Source organism: Alnus glutinosa, chromosome 10, assembly GCF_958979055.1.
Source record: "Alnus glutinosa chromosome 10, dhAlnGlut1.1, whole genome shotgun sequence".
In the NCBI taxonomy this organism is placed as follows: domain Eukaryota; kingdom Viridiplantae; phylum Streptophyta; class Magnoliopsida; order Fagales; family Betulaceae; genus Alnus; species Alnus glutinosa.
In genome coordinates, this window is record NC_084895.1 from 5,277,172 (window position 1) to 5,304,187 (window position 27,016).

The window sequence follows — 27,016 nt, forward strand, 5'->3', positions numbered from 1 at the left end:
GATATCTATTGTGATTTACGGATACATGTAATGATTTGAGATAGTTTCATTTATCAAAATGTTATATATTCATTGTGTTTCGTTTTACGAAAGCATTTGATGATTTGGTTTAAACCGGATATCTTTTGTGATTTGTGCAAAGAATGGATTCAATGAATGATTTAATTAATTTTTTGAAGCATAGTAGAACATATATAAGATTTGTATGGTGAGAACTTCGGATATGTATTGATAAACATGAGGATATGTTGCTATGATGTGGTGGGTGTAGATTCCAAAACCTCAGTATCTTTTCTTTTGCTTTATTTTATTTTATTTTATTTATGTTTTCTTTAATTTATTAAAGTCCCAAAAATTCAGGACTAGGTTAAAATAAAATTAGTTTAAATAGAGATTAATTCTCGTAACACAATTCCCTGTGGATTCGACCTCGCACTTGTACACACACTATATTGCAAACGATTCGTGCGCTTGCGAGTACTTTAAAATTTGCACAGCATGTAACATATTGCTTTGCTTGTGTTAAAGAAAATTTTGATCCATTCATCTTTTGATTTTCATGCCTATTTTGCACACTTTGAGCATTTCTTGTGTTGGGAATTCATTGTTTAACACATGAGCTATTGCTGAATTTTTCTTGTGTACTATTTGGATATTTAATCATACATTAAGGGGGCGAATATGATTTTTTTGCAAAATATTCACTTTTGCATATCATGTATATTATTGTTCATGGTCTGGCATTTCTTTCATGATGCATTCTGTGCATTGCTCATGGTTGAGATTAGAGGATAGTGAGAGTTTTAGATGTGATAATGTCTAGCTCTTTGAGAGGTCCATTTTTTTTTTTATGGATTGCCCACTAATGTTCTCAATATACATAGGTGATTGATTTGGCTTATTTAAATTATTTATTGCTGGACAATATGATTTATGTTTCATTGAAAACCATTTGTCATTTCGTGACAAAAATAGGGAGAAGGTTTTGTTTCAATTGTTGGTCATTGATGTATTTGAGAGGGGGAGTAGTATTTTTTGATGATATGATTGATTAACATAGTTGTGCTAATGTATTTATTAAATATCTATTCAATTATTCATCTTTATATTAATATGAATTTTAGTACTTCAATTCTCTATGTGTTTAATGGTTTGTTCATGTTTCAGAGAACATGTTAGACTCAGAACTTCATTTAAGACTAGTTTGTGGTTTAATAGGTTTATGTTGGGTTTTGGGGTGTTAGTTTTTGACTTGAGCATTTTGTTGTAATTGGGTTTTGTCACCGAACTGTCAAATGGGGAGTTTGTTAGGTTTTTAGTATTGGCAAATTTAGTGTCAAAACATATTTGGTTGTAAGTTTTAGTCTAGTGGTTAAGTCGGTGAATAAGTTTATCTAAGGCATGATGATAGACTCAAATTCAAGTAGGCTAAATCCAACTCAAATTGGAAGACCTATAAAATGTGGTTAAGCCTAATCAATCAAGGAATATAAAGTCTAATCAATCAAGGGAATAAGCCAATTGGAATTTCATTAATAGGAGTTAAAATTGGATTTGTCACATCCAAATTAAGCACGTCTCAGTGTTTTGACCATAAGTATTGGATTCAGGTGAAACTAGCGGCATTGGAAAGCTGACTCACAATGCAACAAATATCCCGAAATATAATTTTCCTAATTCGGACGTTTAATATGTCAAAATCGCCCCACAATATAAGCCCGAAAATCTAGGCTATTTTTATCTGAAGTTTCCTTCTCCTTTTAGGTTTTCTTATCCTATTCCAACTAGAACTATATTTTCTTGAAGTCTATTTAAGGAGATTTCCGAGCACAATTTTTTTTGGGAAAAATATTAAAAAGTCTCCTGATCAACTAACAGCTGATTTTAAAATAGCCCTCTGAATTTTCAAGTGTGCTAAAGTGACACATCATACTACCAAAGTGTACCAAAAAAGCCATTTTATTATTATATTCCTATAATACCCTTGCCACATGTCATTTATTCCATCCAAAATAATAAAAATTTAAAAATCAAAGAAAAATAAAATATTAAAAAACTAATATATATATATATATATATATATATATATATAGAGAGAGAGAGAGAGAGAGAGAGAGAGAGAGAGAGAGAGAGAGAGAGAGAGAGAGAGAGAGAGAGAGAGAGAGAGAGAGAGAGAGAGAGAGAGAGCTCGAGCCATTCCTTTGGGCCAGACACCCCCATTTTTGCCAATAAGGATGGCTGACCACTACCATTTTGGCCAATGGGGGCCATTGAGCCACCTCCAAAGCCGGTGGCCCTTAGCACCCCCAAATGGCAAAATGGGGGTGGCCGAAACCACCCCCAAGGGCCTTGGGGGTGACGCGGCCACCATTGTTTGGCCTGGAGGTGGTTTCGGTCACCCCTACGACTAATTTGGGGGTGGCGCAGCGACCCCTGTGTGGCATGGGCCATGGGGATGGCCATAGGGTAGGGGGTGGCCATACCAGCCGAACCACCCCATGGCCCTTAGGGGTGGTTCGGCTACCCTTAAAAGGTCAAAAGGAAAAATAAAAAGTTGGGGTTTGGCCCCTTTGTGTAAACCATAATTGTTCATCAACAACAATTGAAGACTATTAGAGTTTCAATAAAGGAGATCAAGTAGAGGGATTGTTCCATACATTCTAGGAAGGGCTATTGCAGTAGAAGTCAAGTGGGAAGGGCAGTATACTCTGCACCACTTTTAGATGCTCAAATGTGCTCCGATTGACATGATATTTTGAGGCTAGATAGAGGACTTAGAAATGAACACTTTTGTTTTTGGGTTCGACTCATTTAGAATTCTTTTTTACCCAGCTTTGACCTTCCCAAAGTTTCATTTTACTAACACGTTAAACCAAAAAGTCTTCACCTTATTACTAAAAAGTCATGTTCACACAACTTTATGACTTTGTTCTCTTAATCATTTTGATGACTATTGATGAGCAAGATTCCAAGCTCATGTGGACAATGGTGGTAGACCCTAGTACAGTGTTTTTAGAAAATTTTTAACTTTTGTCAATAGTTGGAAGATTTAAAAGCCGATTTCTAGGCCAACAAGTCAATTATCTCCAAATTGAATTATGACTTCACTAGACTAAACTTGTAGTCAATTAATTGCTAAATTTGATTCATATATGTCCAAAAACATATTTGTCAACCCCAAATTTAAAAGTAAAGCGATAGTCAAAAAGTACTATTAGAGGTGGATAAATAGTCATTTACTTGTCAGAAAAGTCAATGAATTGACTTTTATTGAAATTCTATAATAAGGTAGAAAATTCAAATACAAGCAATCTGGACTTTAGGTTGACTCAATCTGAGTTCATTTGACTCAGTTTTAGTTTAGTCAAAATTTTAAGCTCAGAAAGTCAACATAAACTTTAAAAGGGTTAAAACATGATAAGAAAATTCCTAAATTTCTAGGACAACTTTAAGACAATTATAAAAGCTTAATGATATTGTTTTCTCAATATTATCACTGAGTTATATAAATGAATTTAAGATATTTAAATTCTCGTGTGTTACACTGTAGTAGGCCATCTCCCTCCCATGTGCGCTCTACGACGATATCGAGATATGATAATGACACCTCTGACTGCTCACAGTGCTCATATATGACCAGCGTCCCATCCTTCATGCGCACTAAAGAACATGCTACCGTAACTAGCTAACATGTGGCGAATGGCACTGCAAATGCCACTGTATATCCTAAGGTCTATTACGTGTCAGGGCAAAAGGCAATGATGCCATTAGATATCATATCCATTGAGCCAAATGCGAAGAGTACGAAGTTCGTCCCATATCAGCACATGGCAACTAGTTGCGTCACGGGTTACGCCGAACATCTCAGTCTTTGGATTTTGTAGGACACAAGGATCTACCTCGCTTAGCATGTTGTGAGTATGTAAATGGAAGGAGTAACCAAATCAAGGTATGTCGAAAACACATTGAAAACAAAAAAGAGTCATCACTTTTCCTTAAAGGAATACCATACCGACTTAGGCATCAGAGGGTCTTTGGCTTTGGCCAAGGATCCCTTCACCCTTTCTCTGTTTTGCAGAAAACTATCCATCTCAAAGGTCACGCTCCCATCCAATTGCATAGCAAACACACCTAGAATTTCTAATCCAACCTAAGTGGGAATGCATCAACCTAGTCCATCCTCTCTGGGTTGAAAATCTCCTCGACAATAATGAAAGGAATTAAACATAAGATTTTACACACTGAATGAAGCCAATTTATAAAACCTAACAAAACAAATAACAGAATAATACAAAAATGTTGACCACCTTTTAGTTAAACCCGACAATGGCACCCTCATGAGGACCCACTAAACACACTAAAACACGACAAGGAACTTAAAAATTTTCAACCTTTCAGAAACATCAAGAAGACCCAAAGATTGAAAATGATGAAACCCATAGTCCTAAAACTAAATTTATCACACAACATAAAAAGTTATTGAAAACCCAAATAATTACAAAATTGCATAAAATAACATGCAAAATTTAGAGAAAACCCAAAGTCCCAAAACAAATTTACAAAATAACTAACACATAAAATCATATAGAATCAATTGTTACTCGAAAAAAAAATAGGCCTAAAGTATCCAATTTAAAGAATTAAACTTTTTCACTTCAAGAAGAGAACTTGTTCTGTTGGAGAAATTATCAATCCTAAACTCGACTTGGCTTAGCTAGTCCGATTAACCTGACCACGATTAGCTCGGCCAATATCGCCTCGGGTATTTGTTACAGTATCACGTGGCAAAAGTGCCAAGACTCCATGGACCTCGGAGATAAAATCGTCTCGGAGTACAAGCGTCTCGGGCTTAAAACTCCTCAGTGTGTAGAACATCTCGGGATCTCTGTACTCGATGGTAAACCGTCTCGGGATCATCGTCCCTCGGACATATTGTCAAAGCATGTAAGATCGACTCGGATATATCTCCTCGATCTCTACAGGAGATGTTGAGATGCATTCAAGGGATTATGTTCGGATTTCATGGATTAATTTCTCTATCCAGGACTTTCCATATCATCAAAAGACTCATATCCCGAATATCTCGGGATAGACCCTTATCCCATAAATCAGGGGATAAGGCACCTATTAACATGGAATCGGCTGAAGAGTTGGAGTCCTACCTAACTTAGAGTCTATTAAGATAAGTTTGAAGCTTGTGTAATCTAGGACTTAGACTCCTAATCCTATTGCATGTAATCACTTTAGTAGTTTCAAAACTGTGTGCCTATAAATAGGTTGCTACCCCAAGTATAAATTTACATTCAAATCTTTGAGTTTACACTGCTCTCAATATTCCCAAATTTGTCAATAAAAATTGACTTAAACATCAGAGTGAGAACGGTCGGCACCCCCGATGAGCTGTTTACTATTTTACAGATCTTGAAGCGGAAGACAAGTTACAAGGCAATGACGAATTACTATGCGACACGTCACCATACCGAAAATTGTACCAACATGTTCATTACCTGGTCAAGTTTGTCACGAAGAAAACCTTATTGTCGCAAATCACAAGGTAACATGGCAAATCGCAAGTCAAACAAGATGTTAGGTTTCGTCTTCCTACAAGAGTTGAAAACGATTGAAAGGTAATTGAAAAAGATTGTCTTTTATTTGGTTTTATTGCATTGAACAATCAAGACAATTAATTAAGGGCATTTAAGACTTCACACATGAATAGAAGGGGTATAACGAGTAGTTTAGATGAAAAATAGCACTTGGAATGCACTTGAGGCAGTTTCCGACTTTCCGTTAGGATTTAATAGCAAATCTTAATGGATTGGTGATATTGCAAAGTTTTCAAACATGACGATCTGACATTGCAATTTTTTAAACTTCAAGGGCACGATTACTAAAGTGCCTAAACATCAAGGAGGTAAATGAATATTTCCCTAAGGGAAAATGTAAAATTAATCAATGTGGTTACACTAATTTGCAATAAGCTTGATGTGATATAAAATGTTCTGAGATTTTCTTGTGGTATTCAAAAATAATGAATAGGTCCTTGTACCTAACTTCCGTATAATTTTTTGATGGAAACCATAAAATGTTACATCAATACTAAGCACTAAGAAGACGTGTTTGGTATTTGATGTTTTTTGTCAAAATAAAAAGATGGAGGTTAGGTGTACGGATCTATTCATTATTTTTTGCATACTACAGGTAACTCTTTGAACATTTTTATATTGAGATGTGTTTGATGTTATTCTCATATACATCTCATGTTCATCTTTCTAAGAAAATCCACCGTTGAATCAGTGGAACCCACATGTAGGTCCAACAAATTCAATGGTGAATTTGCACATCTCTTGTACAGAGATGGACAAGAGATGTGCAGGAAAATGAAATCAACCATTTCTATTTTTATATTACATGCAGTTTATTGCAAATCGGCGTAACCACATGTACTGATTTTGCATTTTTTCTTATGAAGTTATTTGTTTAGTTAAGCTTTAGTATTCGGTTCAATTTATATAAGTTTGTGATTTCAAAAAAAGGAAAAAAAAAGGAAAAGGGAATTAGATAAATACAATTTTCATTTTGTGAATCATAAGTTCGTAGTAGTGCCACCTGGAATATGCGAATGTTCCACGTCAACTTATTATTTAAAGTTGGGGCGTAAAATGGCCCTTCCTAAAATCCCTTTGAGAATAGTTTCAGTATGGATATATATATTTTTTTTCTTTTGAATAATTCAGTAACACTTTTATAACTCAATTAAAGAAATAGAGTAGATTGCTCTAATAAACTAATATCACATATTAGAAAAAAAGGCCAATATGACGGTTCATGGTTTAGCTCAAGCTGCCGTTAAATAGATCCGATTTAGATAGAAGAAATTTATGCACTTCCCTCAAAAATAGGGGAACAAGAATTTGGTTGAAATGCGGGAAGTAATATGGTGCTTCGCGGGCACGCATAGAGTTGAGTTATTGGGTTGATTTGGACATGGGTTTGATTGGATGGCTTTTGATGTATCATGTATAATTAAATGAAAATTATTCATTAAAAAAATATATTAAAGAAGGATAGAAAGATCCAATACATAAACAAAATAAAGAATTTATATGTAAATTAAACGAAAATTATAGATATAAAGCATAAACAAAACGAAGATTGTTCAATACATTGTTTTAAATTAGAGAAAGATTCATGAACTGGTTCGCTTGTTAATATTTTTTGTTTTCTATTTTATATATTCTCTTTTCAAAACAAAAATGCATTAACAAAAAATTTAAACACAAAACACTTTTAAAAATACAAAAATATATTTCACATTTACATTAAGTGAAAACATTTTTTCAAATTTAAAAAAAAAAAAAATACTCTCCAAAATAAATTATCATGTAGGATCAAAAACATCATTGAGATTTCATCATAATAATATTTATTATTTTGTACTTGTAATATATTGTCATAGTTTAAAGATTATAATATAAGTATATAACAAACTTTTAAGCATTTAATTTTAAAATAATAATGAAATTTAAGGATAGATATTTAGCAATATATCTATGAATTAATTCTTGAGCATCTTTTCTTATAGATAGGGAGGGTCATAAGGGACGTCAACTAAGTCGAAGGCAGAAAAGGCGGAAGAAACTATAGCTCGAGACTGAAGTCAAACCCCGATTGCAATCGCATCGTTCAACTTCGGCTCAGTCTGCTCAGATGCCACCATTTTCTCTTTCAATGCATCATATCTGTACATAATCACTCACAGACAATGGCAGTGGCAGCCTTCAAATCCTCATCCAGAAGAGCAAATCTCAACACCACCTCCGCCACACACTCTGCAGGAAAAGAAAGCACAGAGAAAGAGAACCCACAAAAGAAAGCCGCCCCAGTTCGAAGATCACGGAGCGTGAGCGCTTTCTCGAGGGGGACTACCTCCACCGTCGCCGCCACCAACGCTGAGATCTCCGAGTTCTTGAATAAGCGAGACAACCCTCTTTTCTGGAGCAGCGGCTCTGGCTCGCCTCCAAAACCCGACGCTACGAATACGAAGGCAAGAACGGCGAGCAATGCTACTGCGGATGACAGGAGGGGGCGCTCGGTGACGAAAGGTTCGTGGGTCGACCCGGGTCGCCGCAATAGGTCCGCGTCGAGGCGGCGCTGTGTGACTTCAGAGGTTCGGACTACTTTTTGGGATGGAGTTCTGAGTTATTTGGATTGACTGTTTGTTTGGAAGTGATTTGGGGTTGCGTTTTGATTAGTTTTATGTGGAAGAAATGAATGGGTGTGTGAAACATAGAATTTTGGTTTGAATTGTTTGCAATTTGTTGTCTGTGCAGAGTGAGGCTGAGAAAGAATGCGGTTCATCAAAGGATTTGAGGAATGGGAGTCATTGGAATGTAGTGCCTAGTAATGGGAAAAAGGGTGGCTTGGTAAGAAGTAGTTCTGGTATATGGTCTGGTCAGCATTCGGGTCTTGAGCCTTTGGATAGTTTGTCCGCGAATTCGGTACGAACTGGGTAGACCCATTTTCTTTTTGAGATATTGTATGAAGTTTGTGGAAAGGGAACATATTTAATTGATTGGTTTTGGGCTTTTCATATGGTTCTCTTTCAGACTTGTTCGAAAGCTCAAAGTTGGGAAGATGAAGTGTCGACGACGAGTTCTGTGGGAGCTGAAGAGAAAACTATTAAAGCAGTTTGCGAACAAATTAAGGTGAGGTGTAGACGAAATTGTGGACTAGTTAGCGAAAACATGAATGCTGTGATGGAAAATAAGTATTGCTAAATGATGATGGATAATGTCCTTGTGGTATACAGTTGTTTCATAATTCATTTTGCAGTCGGTCCAAGGGGATAATGTGGAAAGTGATGCTACTGCTAGTGGAATATATGAAACAGTTCGTTCTGAAGTGAGGCGTGCTGTCTCTGAAATCCAAAATGACCTTGAAATTGTAAGTTGTAATGGCATCGGGTATGTTATAGCGATTAGTTGATTGCATAATGCTATTATTGAAAAAGTGTTATTGGGCCTATTAATTTGACGATAGTTGGGCAATATAGAATGGAGTTCTACCTTTTCTTTTTCATATTTGCCGACTTCTCCTGAACCACACTTGCTTGTATTTGATTCTATTTAATCAGCTCAATCAACAAAACAAACTAGTTGCGAAATCATATTAGTAGCAAATATATTCGCGATTAGGTTAGGATGCTGTTTTTTCTAATTACGAGAAATGCTTTTAGGCTTTCACATTAGACATTGTTACTAATGCTGGTGTATTTTGTAAGACATCATTTCGGGGAGGGGAGGAATTGATTCACCTCATAGATGGTAGTGTACACTGGTGTGTGAAAAAAGAAAAAGGTTATAAAAAAAAGGTATAGAAGAGACCTTTGTGGGGGCAACCCAACTTTTATTAATGGGGTGCTATGATCAAATGTTCTAGCATATACGCTATTCCATTATGTTAACTGTTAGGAACTTAGATTGAGAAATGAGATGCTTAATGCTCATTTGGTGCCTCCCTTTAAGTGGTTTTAATAACACTGACACTGTTTGAATTCTTGGCGTATCTTTAGTTCTTTAATAAAGAACTGTGATTTCTAACTTGATACATTTGTGAGGCTACGGATTCTTGTTCGTTTTTCACTTTCTAGCTAGGTGCGTTCTCTTGTATACTGCCGGTGTATTTAGGGGCGCCTTACACTTTTAATAAGACCAACTTATTACTTATCAAAAAAAAAAATTTGTGAGGCTACGGATTACCACAAATTTGTGGGTTGGTAAGTCGAGAATTCATCTGTGGGTTTGTCTTTATCAGAATGAGGATTGCGGCACTCCCTCAGTTGTAAAATGTGAATGTGGTAACTCCAACTACTTGTTAAAAAGAATAAGAAGAAAATATCGTTCCAACAGTAAAGCAACAACCACTTCTTCCATTAATTTCGAACTTAAGATATCCTTTTGATTGTGTACACACATGCTTGCTCATATTTGTACCCACGTTGGTGCTCTATATCTTGCAGAATCTTTTAAATTGGCAACCTAGCTTTCGCTCCTCGTATTTTTTGTTACTTATGATAATGCCACAACGGCCAGTGTCAGCTAGTTACGTTTATTATCTTCTGCTCATTTGATTGTATCATGCAAACATACTTTATTTAGTGTATAATTTGGTCTTTGGTTCTTTTAAGTTCAGGCTATCCGAAGGAGTAACACTACTGCTATTGCAACTACCAATATGGCTGATATCCCTCCTGACTTGGTAAACCCAGGTGCAGTTGATTTAGTTTTGGACATCAGAAGAGAATATGCCAAAAAGCTTGAGCAGGTGATTTTCCCTTGCTATATGTGTAGATGGGGATACAGTTGTACCAGAGTTGTCTTGTCATGTCTGGTAGTTGGGAACATGCCCAACTTCTGCATTTAAGCCTTTAGGCAGATAAAGATTCATGCACTTTTCAATTTAATGACTGCAATGATTCAGTGTAAATATTGCTTCCATCCTGCAGGATATAGAACCAATTCATGATTATAGAATATTAAGAAAATGCCCTAGTTACTCAGGCCATATGGTGAATCCTGATTGTCCATATGATGGTGAACCATCAGAGTAGGTCTTGTAGTTAGTCTGCCTCTATTTGTATTGACATAGTTATCTATGATAAATTTTGTTTATGCACTACTTATTAAAAATATAGTGAGTTTATTCATGCACGTGGGTAGAGGCAAGTAAATGCTCATTTCCTTTAAGAAAACAGGCCTTTGTTTTGTACAACCGTAAGCCTTACGCTGTTGAGCACAAGTGCACAGTTTCAGTCCTCAAAATGTCCACTTCATGCTGAAAAATTGAAGGTTAATACGGTAACTAAATCAACCTCCTTAGGGCATTTGGCAAGCACTTGTGATGACCTCTCTTCTGTTATTTACTTTAAGCACTTGTCCTGAAGCTTCTCCACCAATGGTGTTGAAGAACAGTTGTTTTCTTAGTCCTAAGTCTTCATCCCATATTGGAGAATCATTACGGTGTCTAATCAGTTTACTTGGTTGAGTAAATTTTCTATTCAGCCATGTCTCTCTCTCTCTCTCTCTCTCTCTCTCCAAATCATTGTAATTAAAATGTATTTCATTGACCTTGTGTTCAACTTGTAGTCCCTGGAACGGGCTGGAAAACTTCGAGCAGACTTGGCTGTTGAGGAGCACCGTGGACACGAGTTGAGTAGAATCCTGAAGGAAATACTTCCAGATCCTAAAACCCCTAGTGTGCAGAAGTCTCGTCCAGGAAGAAAAGTAGGCTCTTTTTGCTACTTCTGTTGAAATTGTGGTGCATTTTTACACAATCTATGAGCAGTACTTGGATTCATTTGCCTCATATCTTGTTAAATTCATTCAGATGGAGAGAATAATTAGCCAGCAATATTTCATCTTATGTATTGAATTGCTTAAAGTTATGGGGATCCTGGATGCACAGAACTACATAACTCCATTTTTTTTAATGAATAATAATTTATTAAGAGAAAAGGCAAATCCCTCGTACACGGACAGCATACTAACTTGATTTGTTTAATATGGCTTTAGAATAAGATCTACTATAATCCTGCGTAATGCATCATTTTTTTTTCACTATAATGATCGTCTTTGGTTATGATCTTGTGACTTAAAAAAGGTTTGGTTGAGTCTATTGCTCTAATTGTAAACAAGGAATGTGTGGGTACAAATACTGTAGAAATTACAATAAAGTGGTTTTCCACCCCCTGTTCAAAAACACTCCTCCCATATTGGTCAGGTTTCATCGTTGCATACAGCTAATGTGGGGAAAGGCTTGACCTATTTGTTTACCATAAATGCTGTGGATTTTCTGTATAGCTGGCATCTAGGCAAGAATGCCTTTTGTTTGATCGTTCTAAAAGTGTATTTCATTGATACATACTGACAGTCTAGCATTGAAAGAAGAAAGATGTCAAAACGTCTAGAAGATGAAGCCCTGGCTTATTTTGATGAGTGCATATCACTATCAACATTTGATAGTTCTGACTTCTCATCACCAGAGGACCCACCACTTGATCTTGCTACCCCAGTAAATTACAGTGCAACTCTACCCCAAGCAAGTTCAGGCACTTCGGCCACCACTTTTACTAAGAGTTCCTTCAATATTAAACAGGTCAATCTCCTCACTAACTGGTGCTTATTTTTCCATTTTTCATCTTAAATTGTTGTGTCTATATACGTCAGTGAAAAAATGAGTCTGCTTAATACTATTCACAGGTTTGAATGATTCTCAAAGCTTACATAATTCTAGGAATATGAAAAATATCTCTTTTTTCTTATGTTTTGATGACTTTTAGTTGTGCTTTTTACATATTCATGCAAAATATTGTGACCATGAGAGGAACATCATATGCTTACCATATATATATATATATAGCCGTCCGGAACTACACCTATGAACATTGCAGTATCTTATGCTGTATATTTAATAAGCAAGCTATAGATAGTTGTGCTTAATACATACTCATGCAACATATAATGACCATGAGAGGACCATGATATGCTTACAGTACATACAGCTGTCCAGGACTACACATGAAGATTGCAGTTTCTTATGCTGTATATACTATAAGCAAGCTATAGCAATGACATTATTTTTACCTGGCATGCACGTTGAGTCACTTGCTGTCTCCTTGAAGGCCCCATTTAGGTTTTAAGTAATTTGTGTCAAGTTCATTGGTTGCATGTCTCAAGGTGCAGTTATCTTTTAGTGGTTAAGAGGCATGCCCCAACAAAAAGTTGGGTGTGTCTATTGATGAATGTGGAATAAGTTCATAAGATGGAGGACTGTCTTCTTGCCGAGTAAGTTTTGGTGGCTGCGTCGATTCCGATGCTGGATTCTGTTGGAGTGGCAGCTTCCATGAAGGCGGTTGTTAAGCAATGTACTTTGGCGAGGGGCTTCTTACGGCAGGAGTTTCTCAATCTGAGTCTGTCTGTGCCAATTACCCCAATCTCTTGCCTATAGTGTTGTTCGTGTCGTCGTCAACTCTGGCTGTAAAGGAAGATGGGGTGGAAGGGGCTCCCTCTCTATTGGGTGGTTGTGTTACTCCAACTGCTGAAAAGGGGGAGAACTTCGGGTCAAACGGTTTGATACAATCTTAGAAGTGGCCGGTAGGTTTTGGTCCGTCTAGGGATATTGTTGTGTGGGATCAGGGTGATGAGGTTTGGGATGGGAAGGATGGAGAATCCCCTTACCCTTTTGGTGTTTTTCCTCTCAACTTGCCCTTGGGTTGGGCGTTGGATGGTGATGAGGACGAGGATCCATCTTTGGTGATTTTGGATGCTATTGAAGAGGATTTTCATTGGGAAGTAAAGGTTGCGCATGCAAAGACCAAAGGTAGGAGGGAGCTGTTGAATCTTAAAAGCTCCATTAACTATGGTGATGAAAGCACGTCCTCTCGGCAATGGAAAGACAAGGCTCACGTAATATCGGGTTTAGTGCTCCATGTAGGTTTCGGGTTTCAGGGCTTTAGGTCCTTGCGGGTTTGGGGGGTTTCTTTTTGTGGGCTGGCTAGGTTGTTCCTATGTACTTAGGCGCTTTATGTATTTTTTTTCATAAAATTTTGTTACTTATAAAAAAAAAATAAGTACATAGTAAAAAATTTGGATGTCTTTTGCACCGGACCTGCAAACACAATGGTGTGAGAAGTGATTAACTGATGTGGAAGAAACAAAAAGTGCAAAGGGGGGGCTGAAATTGACATGAGGAGAAGTTATTAATAAAGGATCTATCTAACCATTCTCCAATAGTTGGGATCAAGTCTTAGTTGAGTTGAGTTGAGGTTTACAGTATAAATGGTAATGACCATGGTTATCATCTGAAGGTGCTCGCTCCACAGCTTTTGTATATTGTTACATGAAAATGATGCATAAGATAGTTACTTAGATACACTGTTATGTCATTGACCTTTGCTTTAGTTTCACCCATCAAATAATTGAATAGGAACTTTTAACTTTATGTTCAAATCCTTCTCTATATTGACATATTTTAAGTAGTCATTTTCTACCATATCTTAAGAAAATATTTTGATGTAATGAACATTGAACTTGCCAAATACTATAATTGGCCCAAATTGGGTTTAATAGAAGTATATCCAAGTCATACCTTGTAGAATCAATTATAAATTATTCTGAGTTTTCAGTCTACAGCAATAAGTCATTTTCACTCAAATATGTATTCTATTTGCTTGTTTGAGTAATACCTATGAGGGATGGGGTTTCTCTAACTTTTGGCATAGTGGGCCCTAGAGGGACTAAAAAAAAAAAAACTCATAGCCGCGAAGGTTATAGCACGTTTGGGTGTTCGATTTTTTGAAATCTGAATTCAATTATAATTTAGTGCGCGAATTCCGAGGCAAATAAAGTTGAAAAGGATATTTAAATAGTTTGACTTTCTAAGATAAAATTAGAAAAAGCAAGATAAAATCTTATTTGTTTTTGAAAAACCCGAACATTGTAGCAAATAGAATCAAGATTCTTCTTGTTCCCAAACATACTATTATAGTAGCAAAAGCCATTGGAGTTTTGAAACGGTAGGTACAGCTAGCTCGTGAACAGCCAACCACTGTAAAAATTGGATAGGTCCTACCTATGGTCATTGAGGCCTCCTAAAATACATCCCAAGCTGAAATATCACAAGTACTACCTCGTCCCGGGCCACTGCAAGGAAAACTGTTGTCAATATAAAAGTGAATGTTGTGAAAAGAACATAATGTAGAAAACCATAAATTTTCATCCACTTATCAAAATAAATTTCCTCTTATTTTTTATTTCTTCATACTATGTCTCTTATCGTTGCAGTGAATCCTGATGTGAAAAAAAGCTATTATTACAAACAGTCGGACTAGTGGGGAATGATGCGGTAAACCAGAAAAGTTTGGGTAGATAGGAGCCTACCTAATTTTATTGTATAAATTAAGTGCCTCTCTCTCTATAAGAATAAGTACGCTCCGAAGCGTGAAGTGGGAGAGATTTCGTAAGCATCAAACCCCTCTAGAGCCCAAACCTCCATTTCTCCTACCTGTTGTTCTCCTTGCTTAGCCCTTCTTCTAAGGGTTTGTTGTGTAACAAGTGCATAATGTTCCCTAGAACATCCATGTAAGAATACAAAAAGAAATAAATAAATAAACTTTGGAGTTGTTGAATATTGCAGCTTTCTCCAAACCTTTGGGAAAAGTGTTAATAAATAAAATAGGAGGGTATCCTCTTGGGAATGAAATTATGTTATTTGTTTTCATATTTCTTTGGGCTCTATAAGAATTTGTCGAGATTTTTCGCCCCCATGTTGCCACACGGGGGGGACATGGGGATGTAAAAAAAATTGACTAATCCTTTATATTGGAATGGTTGAAGGTTCAAATGTTTTGGCAGTTCCTCACGGGGTGTTGAATCAAGATATTTCCTTTGTAGTATTGGACTTTGGTTGTATTTATCATGCACTTCTGGGACCTGAGACTCAGACAGATAGGTAAAACAGCAGTAACCACATGGTTTCATAAAACCGATTTCCCGATCTAACTTGATGAGTCGATCTGCCTGCATTTCTTGCTCCCGAAAAGTAATCTATTGATTCTTTCCCAATTCGTTGGACTAAAGGTGTGATGATTTACTTCATGGGTGAATTCTCTGGTTTAGTCCAAGATGGCCTAGTTGCACCTATTATATACATCCCTTTTCTCATCTTGGTTTTTTTTTTTTTTTTTCCCCTACCTTTTTGTTTGCTTGTTCAACTCTAACATAACTCTATGAAAATGTATATCTTGAAGTTCTCAAACACAAATCCTAAGCAAGTATGTAGGTAGCAAAATTATATAGTCTAAGGTTTTGATTATGAATTGCACCATGTTTTCCTGAAAAAAAAAATTCATACTCGCAGGAATCGGATGTCCAAAGTCAGTTCATGAATGGCCATGATGCTTCTGGACTAACAGCCAGTAGCAGCAGTAAGGAGCGAAATGTTGATCCATTCAGTCCAAACAGTGCCATTGCAGAAAAGGGTCGGAATTTTAAGTTCTCCTTTGCTGCCAAGACAACAAAAGCTTTTGATCCTCAGCATGATATTAGCAAGTATATCAGAAATTTTGAGAAACATGACATTGACTCGGAGATTGCAAGATCAAACTGTTACAACATGGATGAATATAATCTGCAGGCCTCAGCAGAAAGCTTGTTGTTTGACAGTGTCATATTAAGAAACAGAATTGAGTCTGGCAGTTTGCTTTTGTGTGGTGGTAGTTTCACAATTTCATGTTCTCCTTTTGCTTCTATCATCTGAATGTACTGGTTACTGAATTCCCACAAGTCACATGTGAAGCTGGGACTACTTTTATGCACAACAAAAGAAAGACACTTGTATAAAGCCATGTAATTTTGCCCTTTGCTTGTTATGTAAGTTACCAAGAATATCATGAATGATTTCTCCTTTATGCTTAGTGAACTACATGCTTTCGGTACAACCGTTTTTCCTTTCATTTCTTCAGGCATGATTTTTGCCAATCGGGTTACTTGAAATAGAGAATTTATTTTATACTCAAGATTTTGTGCTTTTTCATTTAACAATGTAGATAGTATCGCGTCATTAAAGTAAAATATACATGGTTAGATTTGTGAAATTTAATCTAGACTATCAAATAGATCATTTTCGTTTTACTTGAGATGGTGAAGATCTTTATATGTGCAAAGTTTGATGCGGTTTTGATTAACTTTGGCCTGACTTTGTACTTTATCAAAATTTCTTCATATATTCTACTAAAAAAATTCAAATATTTAGGGAGCTTTTAAGCCCAATATCTATAATCAATTAAGAGTTACCCACTTGAGCTACAAAATTTCTTTATGGTAAAATAATAGTTTTCAGGCTTCACCTAGTCGAGTCCAGGCTATGGCAGCCCCAAGCTGGTCAAATACAAAGGATTAGAATCCTTCCATTTGTCTATTTGACCATTTATTAATCATGATCAACGAAATATATCAGAACTTTATTATTAAATAATGTTCTTGAAATGATGAGATGTAGGACTTTTCTCTTTCATGCAATTGCTGTGACACATTTTAAGATTGTTCACAGTTCATTCTAGTGATCCTGAGTGAACAACTAGGTGCATATCCCTAATAAAATGTGAGTGATATAGTGATAATCTGCTCAAAGATAGCTAGGGTTTTTAAAAATCCTCTCTTTATGAAAGTATAATAGACCCACGATAACCCCTATTCACAGAGTAGTATTCCCTAACAATAGGAGTATTAACATGTTGTTCTAGCCTTATGTGCTGACTTTGTAGTAGTATGATGTGTGGCATTGCATGTCTGCTAAAAAAATTTGCACAAACCCTTTTTTGGTTGGTACCTCTACCCACCTCCAAGTCGGGGGGGAGGATGGTCATGACTACCAAAGTTGAGGTGCGACCATCCCGATGGCTCCGGAGTGGTGCAACCATCTCAGGAGGTTCGGTGGGGTGATTGCATTGATTGGCGACTCCTTTACTCCTTAGAGAGTGGTTAGCCACCTATGGGAATGGTTGGAGGTGGCTGTTTGGCCACCCCTTAGTAATTGTGAAGGGTGCTTTGTTTGTGCAAATAATTTTTTTAGACTGGCGTGGCAACTTTCACATCAAATAAAGAAAATCGCAATATAATAATAATAATAATTCACACCATTCTTTTTTAAAACTCATCTACCTAATAGGCCCTTGGCTCATGGGCTGCCGATCTTCTTAGTGATTTCTGATGATTGACCTTCTTTGAAAGCCTGTTAGTAGTTGAGCTTTCCAATAGTCCTCTAATTCCATCGAATAAGTTATGCTAATAGTTATTCATGAGAATTTGTCTTGTGTACCTATCGGTAGCCAGGTAGTTTTTTGTTTTAATTTTTTATTTGTTTAAAAAACAAAACATCATTGAATGGTTTCTTTGTAAAATAAACGGCAAAAATTGTAAAATTAGGAAGAAAAAAAAAAAACTTGAGTTATTTTTTCACTTTTGTACAAGAGAATTTTCGATAATTTTTTCACTTAAAGCAAGCCAAACTCTTTTTAAAGTTTTTTCACTTAGCCAAGCAAAACCCTTTTTAGAGTTAATGCAGTAGGACAGAGACCATAGCTCTTAATATAGAGCTCCACCTTGGGCTGGCTAAGCTTCAGGCCCATCTAAGACCAATGCATATATAGTATTCAAACTAGTTTTAACCTTAGCCCAAATACAAGAAATTTCAACCAAATCAAACCAAACCTGACTTGGGCTATTTTCTTTGGATTTAAATAAAACAAACTTTATTTAATCTTTATCTTCTATGACTTTTGCAATGTCTTCTCAAAGTTTATAAACTCTCAATTTAATATATTGAATTTTCAATTTTTTTTTGCAATTTTATCCATCTCATTAAGGTTCGAAGTTAAATCAGACGGTCAAATGATAAAATAACCCTCATACCCCTATAAATTTTATAAAATTACAGAATTATCCTTAAATTACAATTATTTTTTATTTTTAATAAGAATATTTTAGGAATTGTAACAGCATCTGTTAAAAGTCGTAACAGAGGAATGAGATTGAATATTTTTATTTTTTTTAAATTTGATACATTAAATTGAGAGTTTTTAAACTTTGGAAGGACATTGCAAAAGTGATTACGTTAAATTTTCGGTTTAAATATGTGGGGTTTTTTTTTTTTTTTTTTTTGCCCTAATTTAGTAAAAAATTGAAGTCTTTTTTATGCTCACCCCACTGTTCAGATACCTCCTTACACGTTCCTTGTGCTAAGCAATTTACAGTGGTAAAACCCAGAATGTAACTGACATATCTTTTTCAGATTTTTAAATTTGAGGATTCTTTTTCCAATTTTTTTATTTTTTTTAAAAAAAATCTTAGAATGCCAGAATATAGAGCAAATCTTATTGGTAGCATGGCTGAACCAGAAAGCCAAGTGTTGGGCATTTAATTAACTCATGGTGGTTAACTAACCATCTCCCACTAACCCATGGTCAAACTTAAACTTAAACCCTTCTTCAATTCAGAAAAATAGTTTTGGCTGGCATTTTCTTAACATCCTCCATTTCCATACTCCTTCCTGTTTTTGGTAAACCACTTTAGGTTACCAAAATGCTGCTACCAGTACTTGTACAAGCCTATTCATAGAGAAACAGAGATACCCTTTTCCTTTCATCAATTGTTCTTCTTCTACGTCGTCTGTTGGGGGAAGATGAAGAGGTCTCCAACTACTTCTTCTTCTTCTTCTTCATCCTCCTGTATTGGGTCTCACCAATCAGAGAAGCTCAAGACAAAACGCGTTCGGAAAACACACAACCCAGAGAAATGCCTGCAGAATGCCAACAGCCCTGCAAGCTCTGCCGCCGCCGCCGGCCGGAGAAGCTCAATTTACAGAGGAGTCACCAGGTCAATTTCCTCACATTTTCCTTGATGGGTTTTCATTTGCATGTGTGATATTCATGTTTGATGATCAGCAGGCATAGATGGACGGGGAGGTTTGAAGCTCATCTCTGGGACAAGAGTTCCTGGAATAACATTCAAAACAAGAAAGGACGACAAGGTAATTTTAAGATTTTTCTCTTTTTAAAACTGAGATAATCAAGGAGATCTCTGCCAATCCTTTCTTTAATATTATATTGCTCACAAATCTTTCTTTTTTATATATATATATATATAAATCTTCTCTGTTTTCTGACTCTGTTTTTATTCCTCATAATTCTCCCCATTGCAACGTTCATCTCCACTTTTGTCGCCGTTTAGTTTATTTGGGTAAGTTTCAATCCCCTTCTTCTTTCAAATTTTCTAATCTTTGATGTTTTTTTCCATCTGGGTTTGTTTTTGTTCATCATTTGATTACAATATATAAATATATATACTGATATACATGTAGGAGCGTATGATAATGAGGAAGCTGCTGCTCATACTTATGATCTTGCTGCCCTTAAATATTGGGGCCCTGGTACAACTTTGAATTTTCCGGTACATTAATTATTTCACATGTATTTGAATTTCCTCTTCTTCTTCTTCTTCTTTTTTTTTTTTTTTTTTTTTTTTTTCACTTTCTCATTAATTCACCATCCATGAACATGGACACAGATAGAGACCTACACAAAGGAGCTTGATGAAATGCAAAATGTTACCAAGGAAGAATACCTTGCATCGTTGCGACGGCGGAGCAGTGGATTTTCCAGAGGAGTCTCTAAATATCGTGGGGTGGCTAGGTTGGTTTTTTTTTTTTTTTTTAATTAAAAAAAGAAAAAGAATATTTCACTTTAAATAATAAGTATTTCTAGTTATTCTCATGTAATATTTAAGATTTTAAAAAATAAAAATTATGGTGAAAATTCTAATTCTTGATAATATTTTTCACAGGCATCACCATAACGGGCGGTGGGAGGCAAGAATTGGGAGAGTTTTCGGAAACAAGTATTTATACCTTGGAACTTATAGTAAGATCCAAAATTCATCTCATTTCTTATAATATATAACTCTATATATATATTTACATTAAAAAAAGAAAAGAAAGTCCTAGTAAAATGGAAGCTTTTCAACCCATTGACCTTTTCTGATATTCTTGTTAGCCTACCTTGCATGATGTTGTGCAAGATTCGATTTGTTACTGTTGGATTAGGTAGGTAAATAGAGCTACCTTATGGAGTACATCGTACTTATTGCCGACTTTTCTCAGCCACTAATAGGATATAAATTCCTTAAATTCTCGGCTCGAATTATCGACTCCAAAAAATTAAGGCAACGAACGAGAGGAGATCAGAGTTTGATGTCCCGAATAACTTGAAGTTCGGGATTCACTTGTCTAATTCACTCGAGACCCACACCTGCATTCTTTCTCATTCTCTATCCGAATTTGAATTTGAACTCGATTTCATAGCGATTTCAATTCTCCTAATATACTTTAGCACAAAAATTCCCTCCGAGCCTCCACCTCGTATAACATTAATTCATCAAGGAAGATCATTGGTGGCTTTTTTTTTTTTTTTTTAAGTTTATTTTAATTTATTTTTTGAACTCCTTAATTTTCTCAAATCTCGGCCAATTTCAAAAAATATATAGTTATTAGGATTACAAATTTTATTAAAATGTTTAGTAATATTGTCAAGTACAAAATATCGTATCCGGCCCAAATTTATGGCGTGAATCTCTCATATAACTTGACGGGTTCAAGAATTATATCTTAAATTTATGGCGTATTTTTTTTTTTTTTTTTTTGGGAGTTGTTGACATGAAAAGTCAGTAAAACCATTAAAAAAGAAAAAGAAAAATGAGAAATGGTAGTTTTGTAATTAATGAGACAAATATTGGGTTTGGTTTGGAAGGTGTACGTACGTGTGAGTTGTGCGGTTTGCATGGAGTGAAGGTGGAGCAGCACCGTTTCTACTTTCTACACATGAAATTGGCCGGTCGATTGTTTGACCAGATTTGGGAGTCACCGTAATAATATGCGTAAAAAAATGCCATACTTGTTACGGCTGCCAGCTGTGCGGCACGTGACCACCCCCCCCCCCCCCCCCCCCCCCCCTGCCTGTCCTTCTCAAAAAGAGGTTGCACCTTTTGGAAAGTGACAGGCACGAGGGCTCGTGGGTTTGTGTCTGTGAGCGCGCTTGGCAGAGGGAAGAAGGGATCGATCGGAGTAGCTTTGGTGCTGCACACCTGGCTGCTCAAACAACTAACATTTGCACTTTTAATTGCTGTAGGGAAGCCGAAGTCCTTCACCTCAACGTACACCTTCTTAGGTGGCTAATTATGATTGATCTTGATTGCGAATTTTTGGTTGGTCCTCTTGTCCTATGGTTTGAAATTTAGAATCCCACTTGTTGGAGTAGTCCATATAGATCGAGTACTGTATGATTTATAAAGATAGTCATGAGTGCTAAGTTCTATGTTACTTAGTTATCAAGTAAAACTAAATTTAATAAGTGATTTTAAGAAAATTCTAAATTGATTGGTCTTTTTTAGATGATAACACAGATGTCGTTAACGCTTTTTTTTTATGGTCGTTACATCAAGTCTTTCATACTGGGATTGGAATCTCTAAAAATTAGCCTGACTGAAATTCGAACAACCTAGGAGAGAGGGCTGTAGGGTCTATCTATCTCGAACAACCTATGGTGCAGAGTCCACTTGTTCCCGACAGCCTGAAATTTGGATAACCTAATTTTAGCCTTTTTAGGGGATCGGATGCTCAATTTCCCTCCCATGGGCTCCCTGGGTCAACAAGTTCAATAGTTAGGCTTTGAAAGGGTTAACATTCCTACACCCAGCATCTTTGAGAACTTAAAAGTGTTGGAAATTTAAAAATCGACAACACCTTTTCCCGTACTAAAATAAAAATAAGTTTATATCCTCTTTTTTTTTTTTTTTTAATTACTTTACAGGGTGAATCATCATATATTTCTCTTTTTTTTCCACTTCATATACAATGAACACAGTCATTCCATAACTTGGAAAGATTGGGGTTGTTGGTACAATCTGTACAAAAAGTGTATTGATTTTCGAGAATCAAGTGGAAATCATAAATATGTGGTAGATTTGGGCAGGCTGTTCATCGTGGTTCCATATTTTAAGCTAAAAATCTTGGAAGTAAATAAAAAATGAAGTTTTATGAAACTTAGTAAACTATCATGGACACGTGAATTCCCATCCCAGCCATACTCTATTATAAAGTTTTCTGCATTATAATACTCTTTATCATAAAGTTATATCTTTGTTTACCTGATTAATTAAATCCTTCTCTTTCTTCTAACTTTTTTGAACATTTTGCTTTCAAAGACACACAGGAAGAGGCAGCAGCAGCATATGATATGGCAGCCATAGAGTACAGAGGAGCGAATGCAGTGACAAATTTTGACATCAGTAATTACATTGACCGCTTAAAGAAGAAAATCCCCGGCTTCATTCCCACCGGTAGATCAGAAGTAGAGGTAGAGCAACAACCGCCACCACCACAAAAACAGCAAGAAGAAGAAACGGTTCTAGACCAGCAGCCCCATTATACACAGCTCCCTCCTTGCATGGACACTACTTCATCAATGGAGGTTCTGGACCCTGCAGCCAACGAGCAGGACCCTTGGAGCTTTCTCGACGCAGGTTTTGCTCCGTTCACAGTTTCCGACCTCCCACTCGAAAAACCGTGCGAGCTGACGGACCTCTTCGATCACGCAGCGTTTGAGGATGACATTCATTTGATATTTGACGCAGCGTGTAATGAAGATGATTCCAACTTGAATGGGGCGGAGGTTGTTGGTGTCTCAAGGAGCATGGAGGAGGACAATGTGCAGGATAGGTTGTTGTTGTCTTCTTCTACTTCTTCCCCATCTTCAACAACAACATCGGTTTCTTGTATCTACTCTGCTTGACTGTTTTTTGGTCTCTTAGGAGGTTTGGGATTGTTGGGATTTGTTTAAGTTTGTTGGTGGGATCTGTTCTGGGTAGGCAGATTGGAAAGATTCTAAATGTCTTTGGCTTCTTCTTTCTTGTTTTCATTTCTTTTATTCAAAGGTAAAAAGTAAAAGGCTAGGGGACACACAAAAGTTATCACTGCTAATGTTTTTTTTTTTTTTGGTCTTTCCCTTTATTTAAGCAATTGAGTTAATTCTATTTGGAAAAAACTACAATTACTATCCTCAAATTATCACCTTAACTTGTAATATTCTTAAAGTTCAAAAAGTCAATATATCCTACCAATTTACCAAACCTTTCCATTGTCCTTGTTAGTTAAGATTTTCAGTTAAATCTTAACTGAGGAAGCAAAAACGATAAAAATGTCTTTTTGTAAAATTTTTTTTTTTAAAAAAAAAAATCAGAAAAGAAAAACTCATGGCCGTGGGTCAAATTCAACAATTTTTTTTTTAATCAAAGGATTTTCATGATTTTTATGGGGTATAACTTATACTGACATTTTACATCACGTGATATATTAGCCATCTAAACTAATGAAAAATTATAACGATAAGAGACTAAATGAAAAGACTTGATAGATTGGTAGGGCACATTACAATTTTTTAAAATTGGAAAAGACATTACAAATTGTGTGCTAATTTAAGTTGAGAAAATATAGTTTCATTCTATTTTAATAAGATGAGTTAAAGCTTGCAAGCTATCTGACTAAGCTATGCTTAATGAGGGCAGTATCACCGGCCCTTGAATCTGGCTTTGTTTTTACGGTTAAATACCTCACAAGTACCTGTGGTTAGATTTGAAATCAAATCGCCGCCTCAGTTTCAAAAAGTGTCACAGGTATGTCACAGGTAGTACCTATCGTCAATGAAAAACCTAGTTGATACTTCTGTTAGTCCTCCATCCATTTTTTTTTTAATGGCCCTACACGTCACCCACCTTAGAATGCTGTTCTTCCTTCCACGTATTTCGCCCAACTCAAATTATAGCTCCCACGTGGCTCGGCCACGTATTATAGGTAATACTTAGAGTTTTAGTGTCACATGGGATGAGAAAAATAATAATAACAAAATAAATAAACAAAATAAATAAATTGAAGAAAAAAATATTAAGGGTGGCCAGCCACCCCCATTTTGGCCAAGGGGCGGCTCAAGCCACGCCCTATGGCCGGCCAGGGGGTGATTCAACCAACCCCAAGGCCAAAATGAGGGTGGCCAAAACCAGCCCCAAGTCCCTTTGTTTGGCCACCCCGTTTGACCTGTGGTGGGTTCGGCCACCCCCAAGCGCCAACCTTGCCATTTCTTTTTCTCCTTTTTGGCATTTTGAGGGTCGTCGAGCCACCCCCAAAGGCCATGAGGTGGGTTCGGCCTCCTCCAAGGGCCAGCCCTTTTCTTCTTTTTTTGGGGGGGTGGGGGGGTGGTCGAACCACCCCCAATGGCTATCGAGTGAAACTACCCCAAGTGCCAGCCACCCCCATTTTGGCCTTAGGGGTGGTTTGACCTCTTCCTAGCTAGCCATAAGGGGTGGCTCGAGCCACCCCTTGGCCAAAATGGGGTGACCGACCACCCCCAATATATTTTTCTTCAATTTTTTTTTTTAGAATTGAGGTATTTTTTTTCCTCATCCCACGGGGCAATGAAACCCTAAGTATCACCTGTGATACGTGGGCCACATGGGAGCAATAATCCGAGTTGGACGAAATACGTGGAAGGAGGGACAAGTGTCAGCATTCTAAGATGGGTGACATGGAGGGCCGTTAAAAAAAATTTACGGAGGATCGACGGAAGTACCAACTTGATTTTTTCATTAACGTACTACCTGTGACACTTTTTGAAATCGAGGTGACGATTTGATTTGGGACCTAACCACAAATACCTATGAGGTATTTAACCCTTGCTTTAAACATCAAAACCAATAGGCCCAAAAGAGGAGGAAGAGGAGGGGAGGGCCAGTGGGCGGTGAGGTTTAGACATTTAGGATACATGCCTCAACAATGCCATCAAACTTCCTTCTAGATCAAACATTGTCAGTACAAAATGGAGCTAACCCAGATATGCGTTTAAGATCTTCTTTCAAGAAACACAATTGTTAGGTTTTATATATTTACATTGTCCCACATTGGTTATTAATAGGTGTATTTGTATTATTGGCTTCTATATATAGTACCCAATTGTATAGTATTATGGGTGGGTGATTCAATATACAGTCTTATTCTCAACATGATATCAGAGTACAAGTTTTGAATCTCGTTTTTTTCCTCTCCTCTCTCTCTCTCTCTCTCTCTCTCTCTCTCTCTCTCTCTCTCTCTCTCTCTCTCTCCAGCATCCTCTCTAGCACCACCTTTCTTTTCGGCAATCTAGTAGCTTTGCCTTCTTCAATTCTTCTTGCTCGCTCTCTCTCTCTCTAGCATCCTCTCTGGCACCACTATGTGACGACCCCTTTTTTTTTTTTTTTTTATATATATATATATATATATATATAAACGTAGAACGAGCCATCACAGTAGCACGACTACGTGTCGCTCAACCAACAATATGGCACATGCCCCATAACATGCACCTGATATACAAAGTTATATCTACATCGGAATACATCATGATACCATCAAACATTGCGGAAAAGTATAACTATAAACAAACACGTTGTCTATACAAAAGTGAGCCAAAACACAAGTCCAATTGTTTAAGGCTTAACAACATATAACTATTACAAAAGAATGACTTTTACAAAAGAATACGTGACACATACGTCACAAGCCATATACAAAAGTACTCAAAATAAAGATACCATAGTCCATCCCACTACAACTGTCGCTACGACCTTCAATCGTAGCAACTCAAATAAAACGCTACCAGATCATCATCCGCATCAGGAGTACCTGCAATCATAGGAATATCATCTACACGGTTGCGATGGTATCCACATCTTCATAGGTGAAAAAATGAGTCTACCATCCCAGTATAAAACATACTAAGACCTCAATAATATTAAACTAACTGAGTTTTCACAAAGAACCAACATTTCTTTTATTTTCCTCTTAAATAACTTATTTCTTTTGACCATAAAATATTCTCTGCACGTCTTATTGTATTTTCCAGTCGTCAAATTAATTTTGGTCATTTATCCATTAAATTTTATTCTTAAAATGGTAGATAATATTTGGGACATCACAACTTGTCTTTTCAGCGATCTAGTAGCTTTGCCTTCTTCAGATCTTCTTGTTCCACACATCATTTCGAGCCGGCGACTCCACCAATCGAAACCTTGGAAGACGATCTGTTTGGAGCCACCTAGACTAGTCCCATCAGAGTTGTGTTGCTTTTTGGGTATGGGTTGGAACAAAAGGGTTATCAATGTTTAGATCTTTTGCTACACCGTCTTCGAATCTCCTATCATGCAATCTTCTATGAGCATCAGTTATTTCTCGAAACTGACAGAATACAACCATTTAATGATAAGCGCCGAATGTTGCACATTCTAGCCCCTTAACTCGCATATGTTAAATTTCTTAGTGTTTTTATTTGTTTAATTTTGTTTTGTTTTGTTTTCATGTTTTAGGGCCTTATAAAATAAAT

General features: G+C 36.6%; 2 protein-coding genes across 2 annotated transcripts; both read left to right on the forward strand.

Moving 5' to 3' along the window:
* The first annotated feature begins 7,622 nt into the window (after positions 1–7,622).
* Positions 7,623–16,498, forward strand: LOC133880402 (uncharacterized). The gene is made up of 8 exons (XM_062319350.1): positions 7,623–8,170; positions 8,334–8,501; positions 8,610–8,708; positions 8,836–8,946; positions 10,195–10,326; positions 11,148–11,285; positions 11,932–12,156; positions 15,919–16,498. The coding sequence occupies exons 1-8, from the start codon at positions 7,766–7,768 to the stop codon at positions 16,315–16,317; spliced, it is 1,677 nt and encodes a 558-aa protein (XP_062175334.1). The 5' UTR covers positions 7,623–7,765; the 3' UTR covers positions 16,318–16,498.
* Positions 16,499–19,078: 2,580 nt separating this feature from the next.
* On the forward strand, positions 19,079–23,589 carry LOC133879955 (ethylene-responsive transcription factor WRI1). Its single transcript, XM_062318788.1, has 7 exons — positions 19,079–19,433; positions 19,505–19,587; positions 19,788–19,796; positions 19,918–20,006; positions 20,124–20,248; positions 20,400–20,476; positions 22,815–23,589. The coding sequence occupies exons 1-7, from the start codon at positions 19,240–19,242 to the stop codon at positions 23,399–23,401; spliced, it is 1,164 nt and encodes a 387-aa protein (XP_062174772.1). The 5' UTR covers positions 19,079–19,239; the 3' UTR covers positions 23,402–23,589.
* Positions 23,590–27,016: the final 3,427 nt, after the last annotated feature.

What these genes read in the sequence shown, in the direction of transcription:
- LOC133880402 (XM_062319350.1), top strand. Translation starts at nt 7,766, where the DNA reads ATGGCAGTGGCAGCCTTCAAATCCTCATCCAGAAGAGCAAATCTCAAC. An exon ending in GGCGCTGTGTGACTTCAGAG is followed by an intron (nt 8,171 to 8,333) that starts GTTCGGACTACT and finishes TTGTCTGTGCAG; the next exon opens with AGTGAGGCTGAGAAAGAATG. An exon ending in ATGCCAAAAAGCTTGAGCAG is followed by an intron (nt 10,327 to 11,147) that starts GTGATTTTCCCT and finishes TTCAACTTGTAG; the next exon opens with TCCCTGGAACGGGCTGGAAA.
- LOC133879955 (XM_062318788.1), top strand. Translation starts at nt 19,240, where the DNA reads ATGAAGAGGTCTCCAACTACTTCTTCTTCTTCTTCTTCATCCTCCTGT. An exon ending in ATTTACAGAGGAGTCACCAG is followed by an intron (nt 19,434 to 19,504) that starts GTCAATTTCCTC and finishes GATGATCAGCAG; the next exon opens with GCATAGATGGACGGGGAGGT. An exon ending in GTACAACTTTGAATTTTCCG is followed by an intron (nt 20,007 to 20,123) that starts GTACATTAATTA and finishes ACATGGACACAG; the next exon opens with ATAGAGACCTACACAAAGGA.